The sequence below is a fragment of the Pseudorca crassidens genome, chromosome X, assembly GCF_039906515.1.
Source record: "Pseudorca crassidens isolate mPseCra1 chromosome X, mPseCra1.hap1, whole genome shotgun sequence".
Taxonomy (NCBI): domain Eukaryota; kingdom Metazoa; phylum Chordata; class Mammalia; order Artiodactyla; family Delphinidae; genus Pseudorca; species Pseudorca crassidens.
The window spans coordinates 121,348,960-121,372,452 of record NC_090317.1 but is presented as its reverse complement, the minus strand read 5'-3'; the positions used below and the strand labels follow the sequence as shown (position 1 = coordinate 121,372,452).

The 23,493-nt window shown below is 43.8% G+C and overlaps 1 protein-coding gene across 1 annotated transcript in view; it reads right to left on the bottom strand.

The window, feature by feature from the left end:
- Window positions 1-23,493, bottom strand: part of PIR (pirin) — a 102,250-nt gene that overhangs the window by 34,087 nt on the left and 44,670 nt on the right. The window contains exon 6 of the mRNA XM_067724680.1: window positions 14,167-14,174. Within this exon, the coding sequence (XP_067580781.1) occupies window positions 14,167-14,174 (8 nt within the window). The remainder of the gene's footprint in view (window positions 1-14,166; window positions 14,175-23,493) is intronic.

Genomic DNA, 23,493 nt, shown 5'->3' with positions numbered 1-23,493 from the left:
ACCATGTAAGCAAGCCTTCTAGAAGTGAAGTAACAGAACTCTTTTTGAGATGTGAAGGGTAAATTTTGGCTAACCTCTAACAACAGGGGTGCTACCAAACCCAGATAAGCCCTGTCTCTCTTTATAAATATGTCAGAATTAAACCCTAAATGAGTCTAAGACACCACTCCAATAATGACCACAGAACAAGCAAGACAAAAAAACAAGGTCTACAAAACCACTTCCTTCTGAACCCGAACTACCTTCATCTTCTATCCTTCAAAGACCTCCCGCTTCCCCGGGCTTTTGGTATGATACCCGTGTTAACCTGGTTTCCTTCCTCTGCTTTTATTCTTAAATGTGATCTTAATTAGAAGATGAAATCACTTCCACATGGAAGCTATGTGGCTTAGTACGTCTTCCCAAGAAAAAGAGTGCTATGTTGCTTGCTACGTATAAGCATGGTAAAGAAAATAAAGTCTCTTTCATCTTGCCGCTGCTCCTTTCACAGATAACTGCCACCCGTTTATCCCTGAATGCTGCTCATTTTGCCATCATGCTGGCCTTCCCTAAAAGCACGGGGCAGCAAGTTGTTACATGTCAGAGCTGTAATAAATACTTTCACATCTTTTTGAGAAGTATTTCGAAAACCCTTGATGATTCAGTGATTTATTCAGGAAATGCACTTGAATTCTCAATCTTACTAGATGTTGCTTAAGCAAATTACTCTAAGGTAACAAGTGCAAATCCTCAGTATTGTATAAAAGAAAGAAACAGTGCGTATACCTATTCCCGGATCCTTACTCTCATGTTGGATCATGCCCCTAACGTTGGGCATTTCGTTTTACAGTTGTTCTTTGGCATCACTGTTAACTTTTTTTTTTTTTTTTTTTTTTGCGGTACGTGGGCCTCTCACTGTTGTGGCCTCTCCCGTTGCTGAGCACAGGCTCCAGACGCGCAGGCTCAGCGGCCATGGCTCACAGGCCCAGGCGCTCCGCAGCATGTGGGATCCTCCCGGACTGGGGCACGAACCCATGTCCCCTGCATCGGCAGGCGGACTCTCAACCACTGTGCCACCAGGGAAGCCCCCACTGTTAACTTTTGATGAATATCTTTGCACATAAAATTTTGACCACATTTCTATTTTTTTCCTTCACACTGAAATTGTACATCTAAAAGTCCAGACATTTTAATAGGGCTCTTGAGATATCTACTGGTTTATGGCCAAATGCAATGTGGCTAAAAGTGAGCTAGCTGGTCAACACGATGACATGACTGAACAGCAATTTTCCTGAACAAGTCTACTGCTAGTCATTGGCTTTTCTGGTCTCTGTAATTTTGCTATACCACAGGGCCGTTTTCCAACTCATTAGGTGCTCCAAATAGTGGCTTTTTTTCACTCATCTAATCTCCTATTGTTAGAAAGTTAACTCATTCCAACAAATTCCCTGTTGTTACACATTAAATTTTTTTTCCCCAATACATCCTTGTCCAAAAATAGAATAGAGGGATTAATTGCTGGGGGAAAAAAAAGGAAAAGAAAAAAACATACCTGGAAATGCCTGAAAAAACAGACAAAAAGAAAAAAAATCAGGAAAAAATTTAACCTAAAAAAAGTTTAAAGGCACAACCTCCACAGTACAGATACCAATATTTGAACAACCAGCGTCTAGCAGCATGTTTCTGAACAAAAAGATCACTTTTATCAATTGTTACACTAACTGAAATGCTTTCATCCAAATTGTTTTTGGTCATATCAGTTGGTAATTACCTGTAAAAAGTGCCCATCTCATCAAATAAGTGACCATCTTATCTTTTTTTAATCTTAGCTTATTTAAGAAGCAGAAATCGATATCTCGTTACTCTTTTAATTTGACTATTAGTTTGGGTGATATTATTATTTTAACAAGTGCTACTAAATATTATTAACACAAGAATAACAATAACTAAATATATTGAGGGCTTAGTATATACCAGGTACGATTCTTTTTTAATTTATTTATTTATTTTATTTTTGGCTGTGTTGGGTCTTTGTCGCTGCGCGTGGGCTCTTCTCTAGTTGCGGCGAGCGGGGGCTACTCCTGTGGTACGCGGGCTTCTCACTGCGGTGGCTTCTCTTGTTGCAGAGCACGGGCTCTAGGCACGTGGGTTTCAGTAGTTGCAGCACATGGGCTCAGTAGTTGCGGCTCGCGGCTCTAGAGCGCAGGCTCAGTAGTTGTGGCGCACAGGCTTAGTGGCTCCGCAGCGTGTGGTGTCTTCCCGGACCAGGGCTCTGTGTCCCCTGCACTGGCAGGTGGATTCTTTTTTTTTTTTTTTAACATCTTTATTGGGGTATAATTGCTTTACAATGGTGTGTTAGTTTCTGCTTTATAACAAAGTGAATCAGTCATACATAAACGTATGTTCCCATATGTCTTCCCTCTTGCGTCTCCCTCCCTCCCACCCTCCCTATCCCACCCCTCCAGGCTGTCACAAAGCACCGAGCCAATATCCCTGTGCCATGCGGCTGCTTCCCACTAGCTATCTACCTTACTGCGTTTGTTAGTGTGTATATGCCCATGACTCTCTCTCGCCCTGTCACAGCTCACCCTTCCCCCTCCCCATAACCTCAAGTCCGTTCTCTAGGAGGTCTGTGTCTTTATTCCTACTTTACCCCTAGGTTCTTCATGACATTTTTTTTCTTAAATTCCATATATATGTGTTAGCATACGGTATTTGTCTTTTTCTTTCTGACTTACTTCACTCTGTATGACAGACTCTAGGTCTATCCACCTCATTACAAATAGCTCAATTTCGTTTCTTTTTATGGCTGAGTAATATTCCATTGTATATATGTGCCACATCTTCTTTATCCATTCATTCGATGATGGGCACTTAGGTTGTTTCCATCTCCGGGCTATTGTAAATAGAGCTGCAATGAACATTTTGGTACATGACTCTTTTTGAATTTTGGTTTTCTCAGGGTATATGCCCAGTAGTGGGATTGCTGGGTCATATGGTAGTTCTATTTGTAGTTTTTTAAGGAACCTCCATACTGTTCTCCATAGTGGCTGAACCAATTCACATTCCCACCAGCAGGGCAGGTGGATTCTTAACCACTGCGTCACCAGGGAAGCCCCAGGCACTATTCTGTATGCTTCATGTGTATTAATTTGGCCGCTTGTATTTCCCGTTTTATAAAATATCTGCTCATTAACCTATTTATGTTTTCATTCATTACTTAGCTCCCTCATTTAAGAAATACTGACTGAGAGTCTGGAGTGTGCTAGTCATTGCATATGTATATCGGTGAATAACAGATCTGCTCAGCCTTTGTGGTTTACTTCCTAGTAAGGAAGACAATTTAACAAATTAAATATAAAATTACACATGCCATAAGTGAAATAAACAGGGCAGAGGGGAGAAAATAAAATGGGGGAGGAATGGAAGGCATCGAATGAGAAGAGTTGGGGTAAGAGGTTTCTGGGCAGAGAATGGAGCACAGCATGTGCAAAGGCCCTGAGGCAGTGAAGAGCCTGGAGGATCTGGACACTGACAGGAGAACCACGTGCAGACAGCAGGAGGAGGCTGCAGAGAATGGCATGAGTTTAGAGAGTTAGAAAAGACCCAGGCAGGATTTCTTTAAAGTACAATGGGAACACATTGATCCAATTTTTATCGTGAAGAGATGTCTTGAGCTGCTATGTGGAGAGCTGGAAGGGAGTAAATAAGAGAGGGGAGACCCCTGAAGAAGCTGCTGCAGTGGGCCTGGCCAAGGCTGGGCAGGGGATGGGAGAGAAGTAGATTTAAAATATATTTCGGACTAGATGTAGGTAGGGGAGGAGATGGAATAAGGATGACCGCCATGTTTCCACTCTGAGCAGTGAGTGGTGGTACCATTCACTCATTCAGACGGAGAAGCCTGGAAGGGAAACGAGTTTGTGTGTGTTTGCTGTCAAGGCAGGTGTGGGTAGGGAAGCAAGACTTCAACTTTTGCCATTTTAAAGTCGACGTGCCTGGGAACGATGCAAATGGAGATGGCAAGTAGGTAGCTGAATATATGAGTCCACACAGAGCTCAGAGGTGAGGCTTCTGCTATAAATATGAATGTGGGAGTCGCTCGAAAGTGGGAGACATTTGAAACTGACCAAGAGAATAAAAAGCCTTATCACACACACAAAATTCTGTAATTCTGTATACAAATATACAATATACAAATATCAATATCAATATACAAATATCAAACCGCTATGTTGTACACCTAAAACTAACATCATGTTACATATAAATTACAATCCGATAAAAATATAAAATAAATGTGGGAGTTGTAAGACTATAAATGGTATCTAAGTCCATGGGATGGGCGAGATCATCCAGGGAGACGACACTCAATGAGAGAAGAGGACTCAGGACTGAGATCCAGGGAAGCTGGGTGTTTAGGGGTCTAGTAGAGGAAATGGTACCTATCTGAGAAGTGACACTGAGAAGGAGCAAAGAGCATCCAGAGACACAAGAACGTATTATCTCAGAGGCCAAAGGAAGGAAAGACAGTGTGGAGGAGGAAGCGTGCAACCCGTGCGAAGGAAGGAAAACGAAGACCTCTGGGTTTGGCCACATGGAGTAGTGACTCAGTGCACCGATGGGGGTGGCCGCCAGGCAGAGGGCCTCGACGAGGTGGGGAAGTGGAGAGAACACGTGCCGACAAATCTTCTGTGCAGTGTGACTCAGAGAGGGCGCAGAGAACTGCAGGGTGTGGGGTTAAGGGAGTTTGGCGCTTCTCTTCTCAATTTATATGAGAGGGTTTCTTAAAAATAAATTAAAGCTATTTGTCCTTAATACTATTTGTTGGAAAAACCTTGCTTTGGCCTTTCATTTCATTTATGGCATTTCTGACATGGATTAGATCTATCCAGCTTTTCCTTCCAATGCTTTTAAACTTCGAAAGTCTTTCCCAAGCAAAGATCATGTTAAATGTTTGCCTTTTTCTAGTTCAAATTTTTTAACATTTAATTCTTTGATCTACGTCAAATTTATTTTCCTACGAGGGATGGGATCATGAGCAAAACTGGTTTCTTTTTATGAATGTTTAACCAGTTGTCCCAGTTGACTCATTCTTCTCTTTTCCCCAGTTGTTGACCATCTTCTGTATCGCTAAGTTCGCACCTATACTTGCGTCTGTTTTGGGTAGGTTCTCTTTCTGCCAATCACAAAAAAAGAGGCTCAGTGGAAAAAACTTCACTGACGAGCTCAGGAGACTCAACTAAGAGAGGACGATCTAGTCCATAGGAGGTCTGGGCATCACCCAGGCCATGGCCCACGGGGCTTCCCAATCTCACCTTCCTGCCGCCACTTTCCTGCTCTCACAGACCCATTCTCTCCACCACTTACACCTCTGCACACACTCAAGAAACTCACTGGCAGATCCATGGTCCCAGTGTGGAGAACCATCCCTTCCCCTTTCTTCGGGAGATCTTACTATTTGAGGAAATGAAAAGTAGATTTACCACGTTATTTAAAGCCAAGTTCCAACTCTTGTTGACAATAGGCTGATGCTCTTCAACCCAAGGGTAAATGTCTTCTGTCTCCAATCCAAAAGCACTCTGATTTCTGAATTCTTGATTATTTTAAAGAATTCTGATAAGGATCGGGAGAGATTAGTCTCCATCCTCAGTGCCAAAGGCATTACGGGAAGGATTAAAACCCTGTAATCGCATTTAGACATATACATGAAGTGCTACGCAAAAAGAAGACAAGAAACTCTTGTGCAAAATGCCAGTGATTCTGTATAGGGTGAGAGCTAGAGAGGGCCAGACCACATTTTTTTTTTTACATCTTTATTGGAGTATAATTGCTTTACAATGGTGTGTTAGTTTCTGCTTTATAGCAAAGTGAATCGGTTATACATATACATATGTTCCCATATCTCTTCCCTCTTGCGTCTCCCTCCCTCCCACCCTCCCTATCCCACCTCTCTAGGTCAGACCACATTTTTAACTTCTATCAGCCATAAAGGATTGCGGAAAATCTTGACCATCAAGCTGTCCAGCTGACCAGAAATTGTGGACATTTTAGCCAAATTATTCTACAGTCTAGTCTCAAGGGTATCCTTTTTCAAGAAGCATTTTAATCAATAGTAACACTTGAGTCCCTCTCTTCTCACCTTGTATTTGGGGTACAGGTAGTGAGGAGAGAAGAGCTAAGGGGGAAGGGAATAAAGATGCTGACAGGACTCATGGGCCTGAAATTTAATCAGAGACATGTTAATTGTGAAAGTAGAGACTTTGATTTCTTCACCCTTTGAGTCAGCATCCTTGCCTGAAATTGGGTTACAGATGTTCAATTTTTTTTTGGAAAATTAAAACCAGAGAAAGAACAAATGCCCACCCCTTATATGAATGATTCATCCATAATCCTACAAAGGCAACAGTACCATAAAATCACAAATGACCCCCAAATATGCCAACTGGGAGCCTTCCGGTCGTTTATCTCCCATCCATGGGTAATGTTTTTCAAGGCTGAGTCAGCAAATCTAGTAACAGATGCTAGAATATTCCTTACAGTGCTTTATAACACTTTTAATCTCTAATAGTTACAGTTGGTATTTACTAAGGGTCTTTAAGAGTTCTTGTAAGAAAGTGCATCGACATGGGAGACTATTTGGCAAAGACATGATTTCACAGGGCTCTGGGGACAGACGACTGTGTAGACATGAACCTTCAATTTCATGTCTAAGGGGGAATCTATTATGGCACAAGGCTTCTCCTATGTGATTGTCTGCAGGATGTTCTGACACAGTCGAGGCATCTGAAGACAAGTAAGTGGCTGAAGGTACCCTTTTGGTGTAGAAAGAGATGGAGGTTCATTCTGAAGCTTCCTTCCATGAAAATGAGCTAAGGCATTCCCAAACTGGAGAGAGACATACTCGGCAAGTTTATGTACAAGGGCTGAATGGTGTGATAAGGCAGGGCTACTGTGCACATCAAATGGGACAAAACTCAGGAGACCTGAGTTTCGGTCTGGGTTCTTTCCACAACGAGATGTGTGACCTTTGGCCCAGCTGAGTTGCCACGTTCTCATCTACAACGTGGCGGAGGTGGAGAGCTGCTCTCTCACGTCTACTGCTGCCTGACGCTCTGATTCAAATCATGCCAGAAGAAAAAGGGAGAGTAGGTCTTGCCTGGCTGGAAAAGCATCTCATACTATCAGGAATTCTAGACTCTTGCTTCCCCAAGAACTTCGCTCACATCTTAATAGCACATAACAGCAATGAAAGAGGTGAATGAATGGAAAGCTTCCTGTCCAGCTGTTATATAAGTGGGCCTGACGTGGCCCCTGTGTATGAAGTAAAAAGGGCACCCATCTTCTTTACTTCTTCACAGCAAGCTAGGACCTTTAGCTCAAAGCCCGCTGGAGCCCAACTCAAATTTTCACACATCCAATCACTTTAAATATATTCCAAAGAAACACATTTTTAGCCACTTAGAGCCTACCTACTTTACATATCCTGTGGAACTGCCCCCAACATCTGCCACAAATAAGGACGAACTCTCCAGCTACAAAAGACCCCGCACTGCAGTTGCCTTTTGGAGCTCTCTGACCCAGAGACTCTCCACCCTGTTGCTGAGTGACATCACCTAAACACGTAAGCCCCCTCTCCAATTCCTCTGACTCCCCAGGGAGCTCCCTCATCCTAGCCCCCTTCTGGGTGGTGGCCTTGCGCCACTGTCTCTGGAAGGTCTCTGACCGTGATGGACTCCCTTCTCATGCCACCCCGTCCAAGCACCACCTAAACAGAGCCTGTGTGTTACTGCCTCTCAGGAACCTGTCTCTTCCTTGATCAACCCCCAGGACCCCAAACTTACTACTCCAAGCCATCTGACTGAAGTAAGTGTACAAATAGCCTCCAAAAGTATCAGATATGGGTCTCCCTTCTACCCAGAAATAAGAAGAGTGTAAGTTCCCTGCTACTCAGCAACAATTCTGAGAAATCGAAGAGTTGACAAGTCTGCTGAAGGGCTGGAGACCTAGGGAAGGGTTGGCACTTATCCCCCATCCAGGGCAGGGGATTGTTCATGAATTCCTGGGCGAGGAGGAAGGGGTCAGCTCCTTAGCAAAATGACTGATGGGTCAAGAATTCCCTTGTCAACGTCCATCTCTCCTCTTAGGCCCTCTCTGTCTTTAAAGTTTCCATGGGAAAGAAACCCGCTCTCAGCAGAAAATCTCATTTCTATTGGGTTGTGCTGAACTGGTAAGGACGTGTGCAGGCTTGTGGTTAAGAGCACAGAGTCAGGGGCCAGACATCCAGTTAGAAGGCCAGCTCTGTCACTCACTAGATGCATAACCCTGGGCAAGTGGCTCGTCTCGCGATGCCTCAGTTCTCTCCCTCATCAGGCTGTCGTGAGAATCTGACTGGACACAGTCAGCTTCCCTGGCTTCTGAGGCCTCGGCCACTTACGGAGACCCCTAGGTGCCATGGCTGCTGCCGCCTCGGCCCCTCCTGGCTGACTGTCAAGTTCTGAATGGCTTCCATCACCCCCCCAGAGTGGCGGGAGCTCCAGGAACTCCAGAGCCTGGCCTGACAGACCTCCATGCCCAGACAAGAGTGAAGATCCGAGCCACCAGATGTGGTGTGTGGCCTCCACAGAGGCTGCCGCAGGGGGCTGGTGACACAATCAAGAAGGGCAGGGAATTAGCGTCCACACGCTGACTTTGGCCAAAGAAGGATGGAAGGTGTAGGATGACAGAAAAATTCTTCCTGTTTCTTCCTTCGTTAGAAAGTCCTGAGCCACAGTTTTCTGAACAGGCCTCCTGTGTCACCAAGCATCTGTCTTGCTTCCCCTCTCCCTCACTCTCACTGCCCGGGGGTGCCCTGCCTTAGGCTCTGTTTTCCAGAGAACCCAAGTGAAATCACGAGTAAAAGAACCGATACAGGTAAAACACTCAGAACTTCACTGTCCAATACAGTTGCCATCACCCATTTGTAACTACGGAGCACAGCAGATGTGGCGAGTGTGAACTGAGATGTGCTGTGAGTGTAAAAAAAAAAAAAAAAAAGACAGTGGATTTCACAGACTTGGTACAAAAAATATTAAAAATCTCATTATAATTTTATATTGATTATATATTGAAATGATAATATTTTAGATAATTGGCTGAAGTATACTATTAAAATTAATTTCAGCTGTTTGTTTTTACTTTTTGAGTGTGTCTACTGAAAATTTGAAATGACATACGGCTCCCATTATATTTTCACTGGACAGCTCTGACTTAGAATTTGGTACCTTGTAAACCTACAAAAGATGTCAGCCATTTTCATTTCTCATCCCAAGAAATTCTAGACATTCACTGTCAGTAAAGTCTAATGATAAAAAGGGAATGTGGGAGCAGAAACGGAGACAGATAAGGGAAAGGGAACAAATATTTATGAATTACACTCTTTGTTGCTAGGCCCATTATACACCATGCACTATGCGTCATTCTCCCTATTCAGCAGATGAGGAAATAAAGGTGCAAAAATAAATTTTCCTAAGGCCACAGAGGTATTAAACAACAGAGCTGAAATGTGGACCCGGGTCTACTGGACTCCATAGTCCATGCTCTTTTCCATCTATAGTACTGTCAAAGGATTGACTTTTTTTTTTTTTTTCATTTTAACATCTTTATTGGAGTATAATTGCTTTACAATGGTATGTTAGTTTCAGCTTCACAACAAAATGAATCAGTTATATATACACATATGTTCCCATATCTCCTCCCTCTTGCATTTTGTCGAAAGCTTTCTCTGAATCTATTGAGATGGTCATATGGTTTTTCTCCTTCAATTTGTTAATATGGTGTATCACGTTGACTGATTTGCGTATATTGAAGAATTCTTGCATTCCTGGAATAAACCCCACTTGATCATGGTGTATGATCCGTTTAATGTGCTGTTGGATTCTGTCTGCTAGTATTTTGTTGAGGATTTTTGCATCTATGTTCATCAGTGATATTGGCCTGTAGTTTTCTTTCTTTGTGACATCCTTGTCTGGTTTTGGTATCAGGGTGATGGTGCCCTCGTAGAATGAGTTTGCTATATTTTGGAAGAGTTTGAGAAGGATAGGTGTTAGCTCTTCTCTAAATGTTTGATAGAATTCGCCTGTGAAGCCATCTGGTCCTGGGCTTTTGCTTGTTGGAAGATTTTTAATCACAGTTTCAATTTCAGTGTTTGTGACTGGTCTGTTCATATTTTCTATTTCTTCCTGATTCAGTCTTGGCAGGTTGTGCCTTTCTAAGAATTTGTCCATTTCTTCCAGGTTGTCCATTTTATTGGCATAGAGTTGCTTGTAGTAATCTCTCATGATCTTTTGTATTTCTGCAGTGTCAGTTATTACTTTTCCTTTTTCATTTCTAATTCTATTGATTTCAGTCTTCTCCCTTTTTTCTTGATGAGTCTGGCTAATGGTTTATCAATTTTGTTTATCCTTTCAAAGAACCAGCTTTTAGTTTTATTGATCTTTGCTATCGTTTCCTTCATTTCTTTTTCATTTATTTCTGATCTGATTTTTATGATTTCTTTCCTTCTGCTAGCTTTGGGGTTTTTTTGTTCTTGTTTCTCTAATTGCTTTAGGTGCAAGATTAGGTTGTTTATTCGAGATGTTTCCTGTTTCTTAAGGTAGGATTGTATTGCTATAAACTTCCCACTTAGAACTGCTTTTGCTGTATCCCATAGATTTTGAGTCGTTGTGTCTCCATTGTCATTTGTTTCTAGGTATTTTTTGATTTCCTCTTTGATTTCTTCAGTGATCACTTCGTTATTAAGTAGTGTATTGTTTAGTCTCCATGTGTTTGTATTTTTTACAGATCTTTTCCTGTAATTGATATCTAGTCTCATAGCATTGTGGTGGGAAAAGATACTTGATACAATTTCAATTTTCTTAAATTTACCAAGGCTTGATTGGTGACCCAAGATATGATCTATCCTGGAGAATGTTCCATGAGCACTTGAGAAAAATGTGTATTCTGTTGTTTTTGGATGGAATGTCTTATAAATACCAATTAAGTCCATCTTGTTTAATGTATCATTTAAAGCTTGTGTTTCCTTATTTATTTTCATTTTGGATGATCTGTCCACTGGTGAAAGTGGGGTGTTAAAGTCCCCTACTATGAATGCGTTACTGTCGATTTCCCCTTTTATGGCTGTTACTATTTGCCTTATGTATTGAGGTGCTCCTATGTTGGGTGCATAAATATTTACAATTGTCATATCTTCTTCTTGGATCGATCCCTTGATCATTATGTAGTGTCCTTCTTTGTCTCTTCTAATAGTCGTTATTTTAAAGTCTATTTTGTCTGATATGAGAATTGCTACTCCAGCTTTCTTTCGGTTTCCATTTGCATGAAATACCTTTTTCCATCCCCTTACTTTCAGTCTGTATGTGTCTCTAGGTCTGAAGTGGGTCTCTTGTAGACAGCAAATATATGCGTCTTGTTTTTGTATCCATTCAGCCAATCTGTGTCTTTTGGTGGGAGCATTTAGTCCATTTACATTTAAGGTAATTATCGATATGTATGTTCCCATTCCCATTTTCTTAATTGTTTTGGGTTCGTTATCGTAGGTCTTTTCCTTCTTTTGTGTTTCTTGCCTAGAGAAGTTCCTTTAGTAGTTGTTGTAGAGCTGGTTTGGTGGTGCTGAACTCTCTCAGCTTTTGCTTGTCTGTAAAGGTTTTAATTTCTCCATCAAATCTGAATGAGATCCTTGCTGGGTAGAGTAATCTTGGTTGCAGGTTTTTCTCCTTCAACACTTTCAATATGTCCTGCCACTCCCTTCTGGCTTGCAGAGTTTCTGCTGAAAGATCAGCTGTTAACCTTATGGGGATTCCCTTGTGTGTTATTTGTTGTTTTTCCCTTGCTGCTTTTAATATGCTTTCTTTGTATTTAATTTTTGACAGTTTGATTAATATGTGTCTTGGTGTATTTCTCCTTGGATTTATCCTGTATGGGACTCTCTGTGCTTCCTGGACTTGATTAACTATTTCCTTGCCCATATTAGGGAAGTTTTCAACTATAATCTCTTCAAATATTTTCTCAGTCCCTTTCTTTTTCTCTTCTTCTTCTGGGACCCCTATAATTCGAATGTTGGTGCGTTTAATGTTGTCCCAGAGGTCTCTGAGACTATCCTCAGTTCTTTTCATTCTTTTTTCTTTGTTCTGCTCTGCAGTAGTTATTTCCACTATTTTATCTTCCAGGTCACTTATCCGTTCTTCTGCCTCAGTTATTCTGCTATTGATCCCTTCTAGAGTATTTTTCATTTCATTTATTGTGTTGTTCATCATTGTTTGTTTCATCTTTAGTTCTTCTAGGTCCCTGTTAAATGTTTCTTGCATTTTCTCCATTCTGTTTCCAAGATTTTGGATCATCTTTACTATCATTATTCTGAATTCTTTTTCAGGTAGACTGCCTATTTCCTCTTCATTTGTTAGGTCTGGTGGGTTTTTATCTTGCTCCTTCATCTGCTGTGTGTTTTTCTGTCTTTTCATTTTGCTTATCTTACTGTGTTTGGGGTCTCCTTTTTGCAGGCTGAAGGTTCGTAGTTCCTGTTGTTTTTGGTGTCTGTCCCCAGTGGCTAACGTTGGTTCAGTGGGTTGTGTAGGCTTCCTGGTGGAGGGTACTAGTGCCTGTGTTCTGGTGGATGAGGCTGGATCTTGTCTTTCTGGTGGGCAGGTCCACATCTGGTGGTGTGTTTTGGGGTGTCTGTAGACTTATTATGATTTTGGGCAGCCTCTCTCCTAATGGGTGGGGTTGTGTTCCTGTCTTGCTAGTTGTTTGGCATAGGATGTCCAGCACTGTAGCTTGCTGGTCGTTGAGTGAAGCTGGGTGCTGGTGTTGAGATGGAGATCTCTGGGAGATTTTCGCTGTTTGATATTATGTGCAGCTGGGAGGCCTCTTGTGGACCAGTGTCCTGAAGTTGGCTCTCCCACCTCAGAGGCACAGTACTGACTCCTGGCTGCAGCACCAAGAGACTTTCATCCACACGGCTCCTTAATTTGGGATGATTCGTTGTCTATTCATGTATTTCACAGATGCAGGGTGCATCAAGTTGATTGTGGAGCTTTAATCCGCTGCTTCTGAGGCTCCTGGGAGAGATTTCCCTTTCTCTTCTTTGTTCTCACAGCTCCCAGGGGCTCAGCTTTGGATTTGGCCCCGCCTGTGCGTGTAGGTCGCCGGAGGGCATCTGTTCTTAGCTCAGACAGGACGGGGTTAAAGGAGCCGCTGATTCGGAGGCTCTGGCTCACTCAGGCCGGGGCGGGGGGGGGGGGGGGGGGGGCGGGGGGTAGGGCGGGTAACGGAGTGCGGGGCGAGCCTGCGGCGGCAGAGGCCCGGCGTGACGTTGCACCAGCCTGAGGCGCGCCGTGCGTTCTCCCGGGGGAGTTGTCCCTGGTTCCCGGGAACCTGGCCGTGGCGGGCTGCACAGGCTCCCCGGAAGCGGGGTGTGGAGAGTGACCTGTGCTCGCCCACAGGCTTCTTGGTGGCGGCAGCAGCAGCCTTAGCGTCTCATGCCCGTCTCTGGGGTCCACGCTTTTAGCCGCGGCTCGCGCCCGTCTCTGGAGCTCCTTTAAACAGCGTTCTTAATCCCCTCTCCTCGCGCACCAGAAAATAAAGAGGGGAGAAAAAGTCTCTTGCCTCTTCGGCAGCTCCAGACTTTTCCCCAGACTCCCTCCTGGCTAGCCGCGGTGCACTAATCCCTTCAGGCTGTGTTCACGCCGCCACCCCAGTCCTCTCCCTGCGCTCCGACTGAAGCCGGAGCCTCAGCTCCCAGCCCTGCCCGCCCCGGCGGGTGAGCAGACAAGCCTCTCGGCTGGTGAGTGCCGGTCGGCCCTGATCCTCTGCGCTGGAATCTCTCCGCTTTGCCCTCCGCACCCCTGTTGCTGTGCTCTCCTCCGCGGCCCTGAAGCTCCCCCACTCCGCCACCCGCAGTCTCCACCCGCGAAGGGGCTTCCTAGTGTGTGGACACTTTTCCTCCTTCACAGCTCCCTCCCGCTGGTGCAGGACCCGTCCCTATCCTTTTGTCTCTGTTTATTTTTTTCTTTTGCCCTAACCAGGTACGTGGGGGGTTTCTTGCCTTTTGGGAGGTCTGAGGTCTTCTGCCAGCGTTCAGTAGGTGTTCTGTAGGAGTTGTTCCACGTGTAGATGTATTTCTGGTGTATCTGTGGGGAGGAAGGTGATCTCCACGTCTTACTCTTCTGCCATCTTCCCGGAAGTAGGATTGACTTTCTAATGGTACAGTTTAGATAATGTAACCGAAATTTTTTTGGCGTGGGTGAGGGCATCCTAGAATCCTTTAAATCACCCACACAGGAGATCACCTACACTAAAAAACCTAAAAGCTGCTGCTGGACACAAATCAATCAATCTCTCTCTCTCTCTCTCTCTCACACACACACACACACACACCCACACCCACCCCTGCCGTGGGTACATGGGAATGAAGTGGTCATACACCACGGTCTATGGCACGTGGTCACAGATACCCATGAAAGCCCCTCATTTTGTATTTTTTCTCCATCATTCTCTGCCTCAATCCCATTCCCCCACTGGCTCTCAGTCAAGCATACCTAATGAACATTCTTCCAACCTACCCTCTGTATGTTGATTTAGAAAGACAGATGGCCTTAAAAAATAAAGTGGTATTGTGTGCAAAACTGCTTTCTTGTTCTTATTTATTTCACAGTATTTCCTGAGATCTAATAAAACAGCTGTAAGTAAACATAATCCATTCCTTCTAGCAGCTGTACCATATTCCATAATACGGAACCTCCAAATTATACTTATCTTTTCCCTAAGTGGTCGCCACCTACATCATCTCATGACCACCATCATATGTCTACTTGGTGAAGCTTTGCTGGAGTAAATATCTATGAGTGGAATGGCTGGGGCATACCCTATACGCAGCGCTAGCTTCACTAAGCAATGCCGGCTTGCTCTCCACAAGGAATACAGTTACACTCGCTGGCCACGCAGGAAGTTTCTATCTCCTCCTGTCCTTCCCAGCACTTGATAATACCCACCTTCCTGATTTTTGTCACCTTAAAAGGTATCAAGTGGTAGTTTATTAGAATTCACATTTCTCTGTGTATTGGTCAGAAGAATACCTCTTCATATTCTTCTTAGCCTTCAACAGTTGGGTGGAAGATATTCTAAAGACCTGGTGTCTGGAGTTGCCACCAATACAAGCATCTAAATTTCAAGAAGGCACAAACGTCTCACCTCAGAGGATGGAGAACTATGAGTACATGCTTTGTTCTCCCAACTATGTTAATGTTCTGGCCTCACCGCGTACATCGATTTCCTGCAGATGTAACTGCTCTAGGGCTCAGAGGTTTGCTTGTGCAACAAAATCTCATGGAACCAGGGCTGGTATTGCAGTAAATGTGTGTCCTATTATCTTTGGGGATATTTTTTAAGTGAGACAAATGAGAACTGGGGTGGAATGAATTCCAGTTTGGCAGTCCTGATGGAGCCACAACCAGTCCAGCGGAGGCAGCCCAGCCCACTGCACTTACAAAGGAAAAGAAAATCCATATTCTACCCAAGCAAAGCAGAATTTAAATTGGGTGAGGACACTCTGGAATTTCATTTAGAATATAATTTCTTTTGACTTGGTTTATAAAGGCAACGAGTTTTAGATCAGAACCTTATTCTCTTCTTAGAGATTTGATGATGGGAACTTAAGAGCCTAGAAAGGTGAGGAAAACTGAGCCAGGCAGGTGTCTGAAGGTGGTGGGAAAGGGCCCTGTTCTGAGTTTCAAAATGGTTGCCTTTAAAAGGAAGCATTTAAATTTCTCCAATTGCTATTTATAGTTGGACCAGGAAAAGAAAATTTGGGGCCGTCATGGTTTCCTTCCATAATGTTAAAAATGATCATCTACATGGAAGCAAAGAGAGCAAGGGGGGCTTCATGAGGGGCTTCAGGTTTCATGAAAAAGAGGCAAATTATCATTATTTTATTCGTCAATGAACCTGGGGCTTAATCACCCCATGTTGCGTTCCAGATGGAACCACTCTAGTCTCCACATGGGTGACCCCTTCAGACAGTGACGTGAGAGCTGTACCTTTGGAATTTTGCACTGTTTTGGTTTGGGTCATGCAGAGAGGGAGAGAAAAGGCAGAGGAGGCAGAAGAGCAATAACACCAGGAGAAACATCATCAGTATATTCATGATTTTCTTGAAGACACAAGAGAATGAAATTGACAAGTTAAACAAAAAAAGAGAGAGAGAAATTACCAAATTACCACAAAAGTTTTACACGGTAAAGATGATTAACAATTTTCATGCTTAAAACAATGGACATACGTTTTGAAGGCCTCCTAAAAGTACTGAGTTATTCCACTGGACAACTCTGACACCTACGAACAGAATCGCTTTCACTCATGCTGTCTCCTTCACACTGTCTAGACTCTTTCCACCCTTTGCCAGGCCAGTTTGCTCCTAGATTCAGACCTGCTTCTCCTGACGCTTCCAGACTGGGCTGAGCCCCCCATCTGTTCTGCCCTCCCCTAATCCCGCCGTGTTTACTAGCCCAGTGACTCAGCAGAGCATACTCGTGTTACCAGTGGATGTGTCTGTTCCTCCGATGGTGCACTTCCAGCTCTCTGATTTTTTTCCTCTTTTTCCCTTACATCTTCACAGAGTCTTGCACATAGGTATCCCTCAGTACACATCTGCTGAGCTCAACTGAACTACAGTGGCATAAATACCTTCCTGGAAAATCCTCCCAGTTCCCCAAAGGCCAGTGCGGGAGTCCTTCCAGCAACGGCTGGCTCCGACCACGTCCTCATCTCGTTTTACTAAGGGTATACACTCAACGGCCCATGGCCTGCAACACATGGTGAAAAGGACTCCCTGCGGTCGGAACATCACAACATGCCCCTTCTTTACAAAGTCATCCCCATCCATGATTTAGAGCCCATTAGAGTGGAAAACTTTTAATGCTTATCTCTCTTGGAGTACCTATACCTGACCACAGGACAATTCTTAATGGAGCTTCAAGTAATCAGAATTCTACCTGACACCAAATGTACTCATCACATTTTAGTGTGAGTTTGGTCAAACTGTTCAAAAGCCACATGATCGCAAAGATTTGTGCTTCGGGCAAAATAAAGTATGGTGTTCGTAGCTCTCAACACTGTAGCTCTTTATGTGCCAGTGCCAGTTTTTAAAATACCAATATCCACTTCATTTATATCCACAGGAGCTCAGTTTTTAATGCAACAGGCAAGAGCCTCTGAAGCTCTCTGAAGCTGTCCTGTGTTTTCTCACTGTGGTTAGAAAAAAAATCTGTTATGTGTTCCTGGGGAAAGGCTTCTTATATCCTAAAAGGACAAGCCTTGACAGTCACAGAAGTGATTATAAGGATATGTAAAGTGTCCGCTCACCTTTACTGAAGGTGATACCTTGCTTTTTATAGCTTTCATTATGCTCTTAGTCTAAATCTGCTGCTAATTTGTAACCCTGATTAGTAATGGCCAACGATGTATGAATGACTCAGGATGTAACTTCTGATTTAAAAGTGCACTTATCCAATCTTCATTTACTGGCAGACGAGGGCTCGTCGACACCACTGGAATGTTCTTCCTAGGTGATTGGGTCGACAGGGACATCTTGAAGGCATAAGAACATCTGGCACCCTTCGTGCGCACCAGGAATGGTATTTCTGGGGTGAGCAGGCTGCCCTGGGCAAGAGCAGCCTTCTGTAGAGCTGATGTGAGCAGATCCCGACCACTGTTTATTTGAACATTCCTAACTGCAGATGAAGTGCAACTACGGCTGCCAACTCAGGACAAGGACAAGCTCTTTGGTGTCTTCCTACTTAGTGAACGACACTAACAGACCTAACTGTGCCTGGTCTCACACTCAATCAGAACCAAGATTTGCACTTGTCTGTGCAACGAGGCTGATCATTTGCTCGGGCTACCCAGCCTGTGATGGGGCGGGTCCTATAGAATGAACTGCTTTGTGAAATTCGAGATGAGACAGGGCTGCACACAGCACCCCACCTGACCTTACCCTCAAACTATGCTACTGAAAAGCCCTGGGAGAGAGAGGGATGCAGGAATTTATATACAACCAAGGTCAGCCTTAGGTAAAATCCAGGAGTAGGCAAACTTGGCCTTGGGTCTCCCTCCTCCCCAGTACTCTGCATCATCTCCTTTCACGCTGTCACAACCCCACCAGCATCTGGTTGCTTCTGCTTGCCTACGCAGCCCCCCATCATGATCCCCAAACGGCCACTGCACCCCTACTAGCCAAGCCTTTGTATAAGCCATTACAACACATGACCCCTGTCCCCATCTCTTTTCTTTGTTTCCTTTCCTACCTCCATCCACACAAGGAAAATTACTTCTCCATCCTCCGGACCACCACGGAAGTTTTACACAACCGCTGTTTTAGCATTTCTTGTATCACATGATACTTCTAACGTTGGCCCGTTTCTCCCCGCCCCCGGCTAGACTGTGACCTTATCTGAGGACAGAGGCTGTATTTTATTCACATCGTATCTCTAGGGCTCTGCACACTGTACCCACAGCAAGTATCTAATGACTGAATGAAAAGAGCTTGTAGAGAAATGGGACGCGTGAATCAAATGATAATTGTCAGTCCAAAGATCTCATGGATGGTGAAGACAGGATGGCTTTGTGGATCTAGGGCAGCTGAGAAGGCTTCACTAAAGAGAGGGGACTGGGCTGGGCCTTGGTGATGACTAGCAAGGAGATGCAGATGGTGAATTCCTCGGCTCCACATTTCTACAGGACTTCGCACCTGACAATAACCTTTCCTCCAACTGCTCTGTTTCCCTCTTGCCCTGTGTCAGAGGAAGACCAGGAGGCTCTCTGCCTTGTGTGATATTTCCCTGCCTCTCGCCCCACACCCACCCATTAAAATACATTTATTTAAAATCTGAAAAGGGAAATTCAGCGTGAATTAGTTTGGGTGATTGTGAATTTCTCAGGAGGGACTTTTTAAAAGCATTCCTCATAGCATTTAATTAAACATGGACCATAAAAGAAAAATCAATGGAAATAAAACCCAGTGGAAAATGACATTGTTGTCACAAAGAAAGATAAAATTGCATCATTAAAAATCTTGAATTCCTAAAATGATCAAATTATATTAGGTTTCCAGAAACTGCCTCTTAGAGACAATGGCCATCCATTAAAAAAATATTTAGGGGCTTCCCTGGTGGCGCAGTGGTTGAGAGTCTGCCTACCGATGCAGGGGACACGGGTTCGTGCCCCGGTCCGGGAAGATCCCACATGCCGCGGAGCGGCTGGGCCCGTGAGCCACGGCCACTGAGCCTGCGCGTCCGGAGCCTGTGCTCCGCAACGGGAGAGGCCACAACAGGGAGAGGCCCGCGTACCGCAAAAAACCAAAAACCAAAAAACAAAACAAAAAAAAAAATTTAGTATTTAATATAACACTGAATACTCCAGTATTTTTTTAAGCTCTTTTATATTTGTACCTATTTTTCTTACACTGAAAAATCTTGATTCCTAAAAATGTTAACAAACTTACTCATTTGTTTTATTTCATAATATGTACAAAACTGTTTTAAAATTGTAGTGCCAACATTAACAATACAAACACAAGATGAAGTTTAAAATTTTATGTTTTTACCTGTAGAATATATCCCACTCAAACTGTACAGTCAGAGAACTATGTTTAAAAGCCCTTGAAATAAATATTTTCTCTGTATGGTTATGATGCTGAGATCTTTACACAAATTTTTCGGTTCTTCATTTGTTTCCGTTCGGTTTTCATTTTAAGCTTTGGGTTTTTTTTTCCTTTTCTGGTTTTAAATACGTAAACATTTACATCTTTCAAAATTAAAAATAAGAAGACATAGTGAGAGAAGTCCCAGGTCCATCCTTATCCCCCTCCATCCCAAAGGGAATGTTTTTTTAAATATCCAGTTTTAAAATCTATCACAGAGCGCTCCGATTTATAAATAGAAACAATGAACAGAGAGGCCTTTGGAAGAGAGGAGTCCTTTCTGAGCAGGTGCTGTTTTCCCTCTGCTTGCTCTCGGGGCCAGCTGAAGCCTGTTACCCGAGCTCCCTTCGTCAGAAACCCACGGCTCCACTCGCAACCTCTGCCACTGGGAGACTAGCCATGATTCTTTTTCAAGCTAGACTCATGAACCTGCTGGAATACTTCAAAGGAAAAACAAGTGTCTGTGCTACCTGCTTTCAAGATTTATTGTTTTTTAAATGCTACCTTGAGAAGTTGTTCTTCTGGGCTTGGTAAGGAAAGAGAGGCCTCCTGTGGGAGGGGGTCAGCTTTCCCCACATCCCCAAGTGAACAGAAGCCAGCTCAGAAAGGCCAGGGAAATGGCGGGGGGAGCGGGGGAGCGGAGAACCTGGAGCCAACTGTAAAGTCGGCAAGGTCCAGTTCACATTGCCAGATCCAATTTAAGAAAATTCAGACTGCCCCTGAAAGAGCAAAATGGGTACAATGTAAAAATGTTCTAAGTTTACTGTCCAGTGTTACTGCCAAAAACCCACTGCCATTTGGACGTGCTGTAAGAGCATTTCCTCGAAAGCCACATAAACTACATATTTTTTTAATCAAATTAAGGTAGGGGGATACTGACAAAATTCTCTATTGATGATAAAGTGTTTCAAATGACATTTGGCCCTTGGAGTTTCCCGGATAAAAACAAAAGCTGCGAAATGTGGTACAGGCAGCTGTTTCTCTAGTTCTGGTGTAAGAAAAGGCGTGTGTGGGTACCAACGACCTGCCACAGCCTGGAGACACCCCCAGTTCTCCGAATCGGAGGTGACAATCACAGGCTTGGCTACAAATCACATGCTAGCCCACAACCAACACAGGCTGATTAGTGGGCACGTTGGGTTTTGGTGCTAAATCGGGGCCAAGAAGGGGGGCGGCCCACAGGGACGCACTGAAAGCCAGTATGTTCGCTACTGCAGATCAAGCCACGCCCTGAAACCCACAGGAAAGACGCTACCAAAGACAAGGAGACACCTGTCTGTGGGCCCCCAAAGGGAAGCACGAACCTCCAAACCTCTGCTCAGTGGTTGGTGTCACTGCTTGAACTTAAGAAACCTGCAAGGAACAATGTGGGTCTTGAAAAACAGCCTAGTATTCATATTTAAAGAAAAGAATCAATCTGGTTTTTATTTCCCTGCTTCCGAATCCCTTATAGTTTATTTCATTTGAAAACGGAAATTAGCTAATTCCATTGTTCTCTCAACTTTTTAGTTAGCTTGTATGAAGCTTACTGCAGTCATTCTTAATCCCTATATTGTCGATCTTATTACTTCACCCTACTTTCTTATTCCAGCATTCGTTTACATTTTAACGATTTCACTTATCCACCCAGCAAATATTTACTGATTGCCCTGTATGTATCAGCCACTGTTTCAGGTGCTGGGGGCACAGTGGTAAACAAGATCTGAGCAAATTACATGACACGCTTGGCAAACTCTTTTGGAAACTGAATTTTTTAAATTTTGGTTATCCAATACATGAATATACAGTCTGCTCATCAGAAGGAAGCTGCTTCTTGTTATGACTGTGGGACACATGAACACTGCACAAAGCTTCTGCAAAGAAGTAAAAGTAGGACTTCCCTGGTGGCGCAGTGGTTAAGAATCTGCCTGCCAATGCAGGGGACACGGGTTCGAGCCCTGGTCTGGGAAGATCCCACATGCCACGGAGCAACTAAGCCCGTGCACCACAACTACTGAGCCTGTGCTCCAGAGCCTGAGGCCACAACTACTGAGCCCACGTGCCACAACTACTGAGCCAATGTGCTACAACTACTGAAGACGGTGTGCCTAGAGCCCATGCTCCACAACAAGAGAAGCCACCGCAATGAGAAGCCCGTGGACCACAACGAAGAGTAGCCCCCGCTCACCAAAACCAGAGAAAGCCTGCGTGCAGCAACGAAGACCCAATGCAGCCAAAGATAAAATAAATAAAATAATTTTTAAAAAAAGTAAAAGTAGCAACCACTTATAGAGGGCTTACTCGACGCCAGGGATTGTTCTAAGTTCTTTACCCATATTAACCAAGTTAATCCTCCCAATGACCCTCTGGGTCATTATAATTATCTCCATTTTACAGATGAGAAAACTGAGGCCCAGCAAGCTTACATGACTTCTCTAAAGGCAGTCAGTGGTGGAGCTGGCCTTGAACTCAGCAGTCTGGCTCAAGGTAGCCTTTTTCTGACCCCGGTGGGGCTGAGGCCTCCTTAAGGTTTGCTTCTGACATAATGTAATTTAAAACAGCAGGAGGCAAGAAGAGGCGTTTGTTGGGAAAAGAATCATGTTGCAGAGAGAACTGGCAATAAATATTCCTGATCAGCTGCCTGATAAGGATGGAATGGGGTTTGGAGAATTTCATACTCTCATGAAATAAACATGTGATTTTTGACCTTCCAGAAGTGACAGAAACTATTCAAAGTATCCCATTTTTATCTTTTCCCCCTTTCAGCCTTCACTTTACACTGTGCTGTCCTGGCAGAATCTTGCTCACAGTTGGCTGTGGCTTCCCAAGGGCTAAAGAAATGCCCAGACACATATAACCTGGGGAACAGGGACACATCTAGCTTTGGGAATATCAAAGGTCAGTCGTGCTGCGTGCAAAAGCTTATAGCGTTCTGCACAAAAACCCCCTCACTACATAAAGGTTGAAGATTTGCCAAAAGCCACAGAATTGGACCTTAACATCTTCTATAGGTACCTAATCAAACTGTCCCTCCTGATAAGTGAACTCCCATGTCTTGAATCCCAGGAACATTACACATATTACAAACTGTGGTCCCCAGACCACAGCAACATCATCACCTGGGAGCCGGTTAGAAATGGAGACCCTCAGGCCTCACCCAGACCTGCTGAATCGGAGTCTGCATTTTAACAAGAGCCCCAAGTGATCCATGTGAATATTAAAATCGGAGAAGCGCTGGAATGGTCACTAATTCCATTTTCTAGCTATTTAAGGTGCTGGGAGGGGAGCTGTTGGTGACTCTCTATTGGTTATAAACACATCAATCTCTTGAAAGGTATATTCTCAGCCTCACCTCGTGATTTAACTTAAAACTACCTTCCTGATGCAATACAATCTTCAGTTCGTTTTTATGGTAGATCTAGACTTTTTACAATCCAATCATTCCTGTGTGAGCAGACATTAAGGCTTCAGATGTGCAAAACTACGTTTCTTATGACACCCAGAAAAAAATGGTCAAGAGCCCCCCGTGTGGACAATGACTCACACTGGTGTCTTTTCTTCAGAGCAGGTTAATTGCCTTTCCCAAATCCCAGCAAGTCCCTTTAGCATAGACCACAAACATAAATCTCAGCCCAGCTCCTGCCCAAGTTAACACAAAGTAATCAAAATAATAATAACAGCTACCGTTCGTGTGGTGCTTACAACACGTCTGATGCTGTTTTGACAACTTAAAGTGTAAAAAAAAAAAAAATCACTTAATCCTCACAGCAACCTTATTTTACACACGAGGACAACGAAGGACAGAGAGG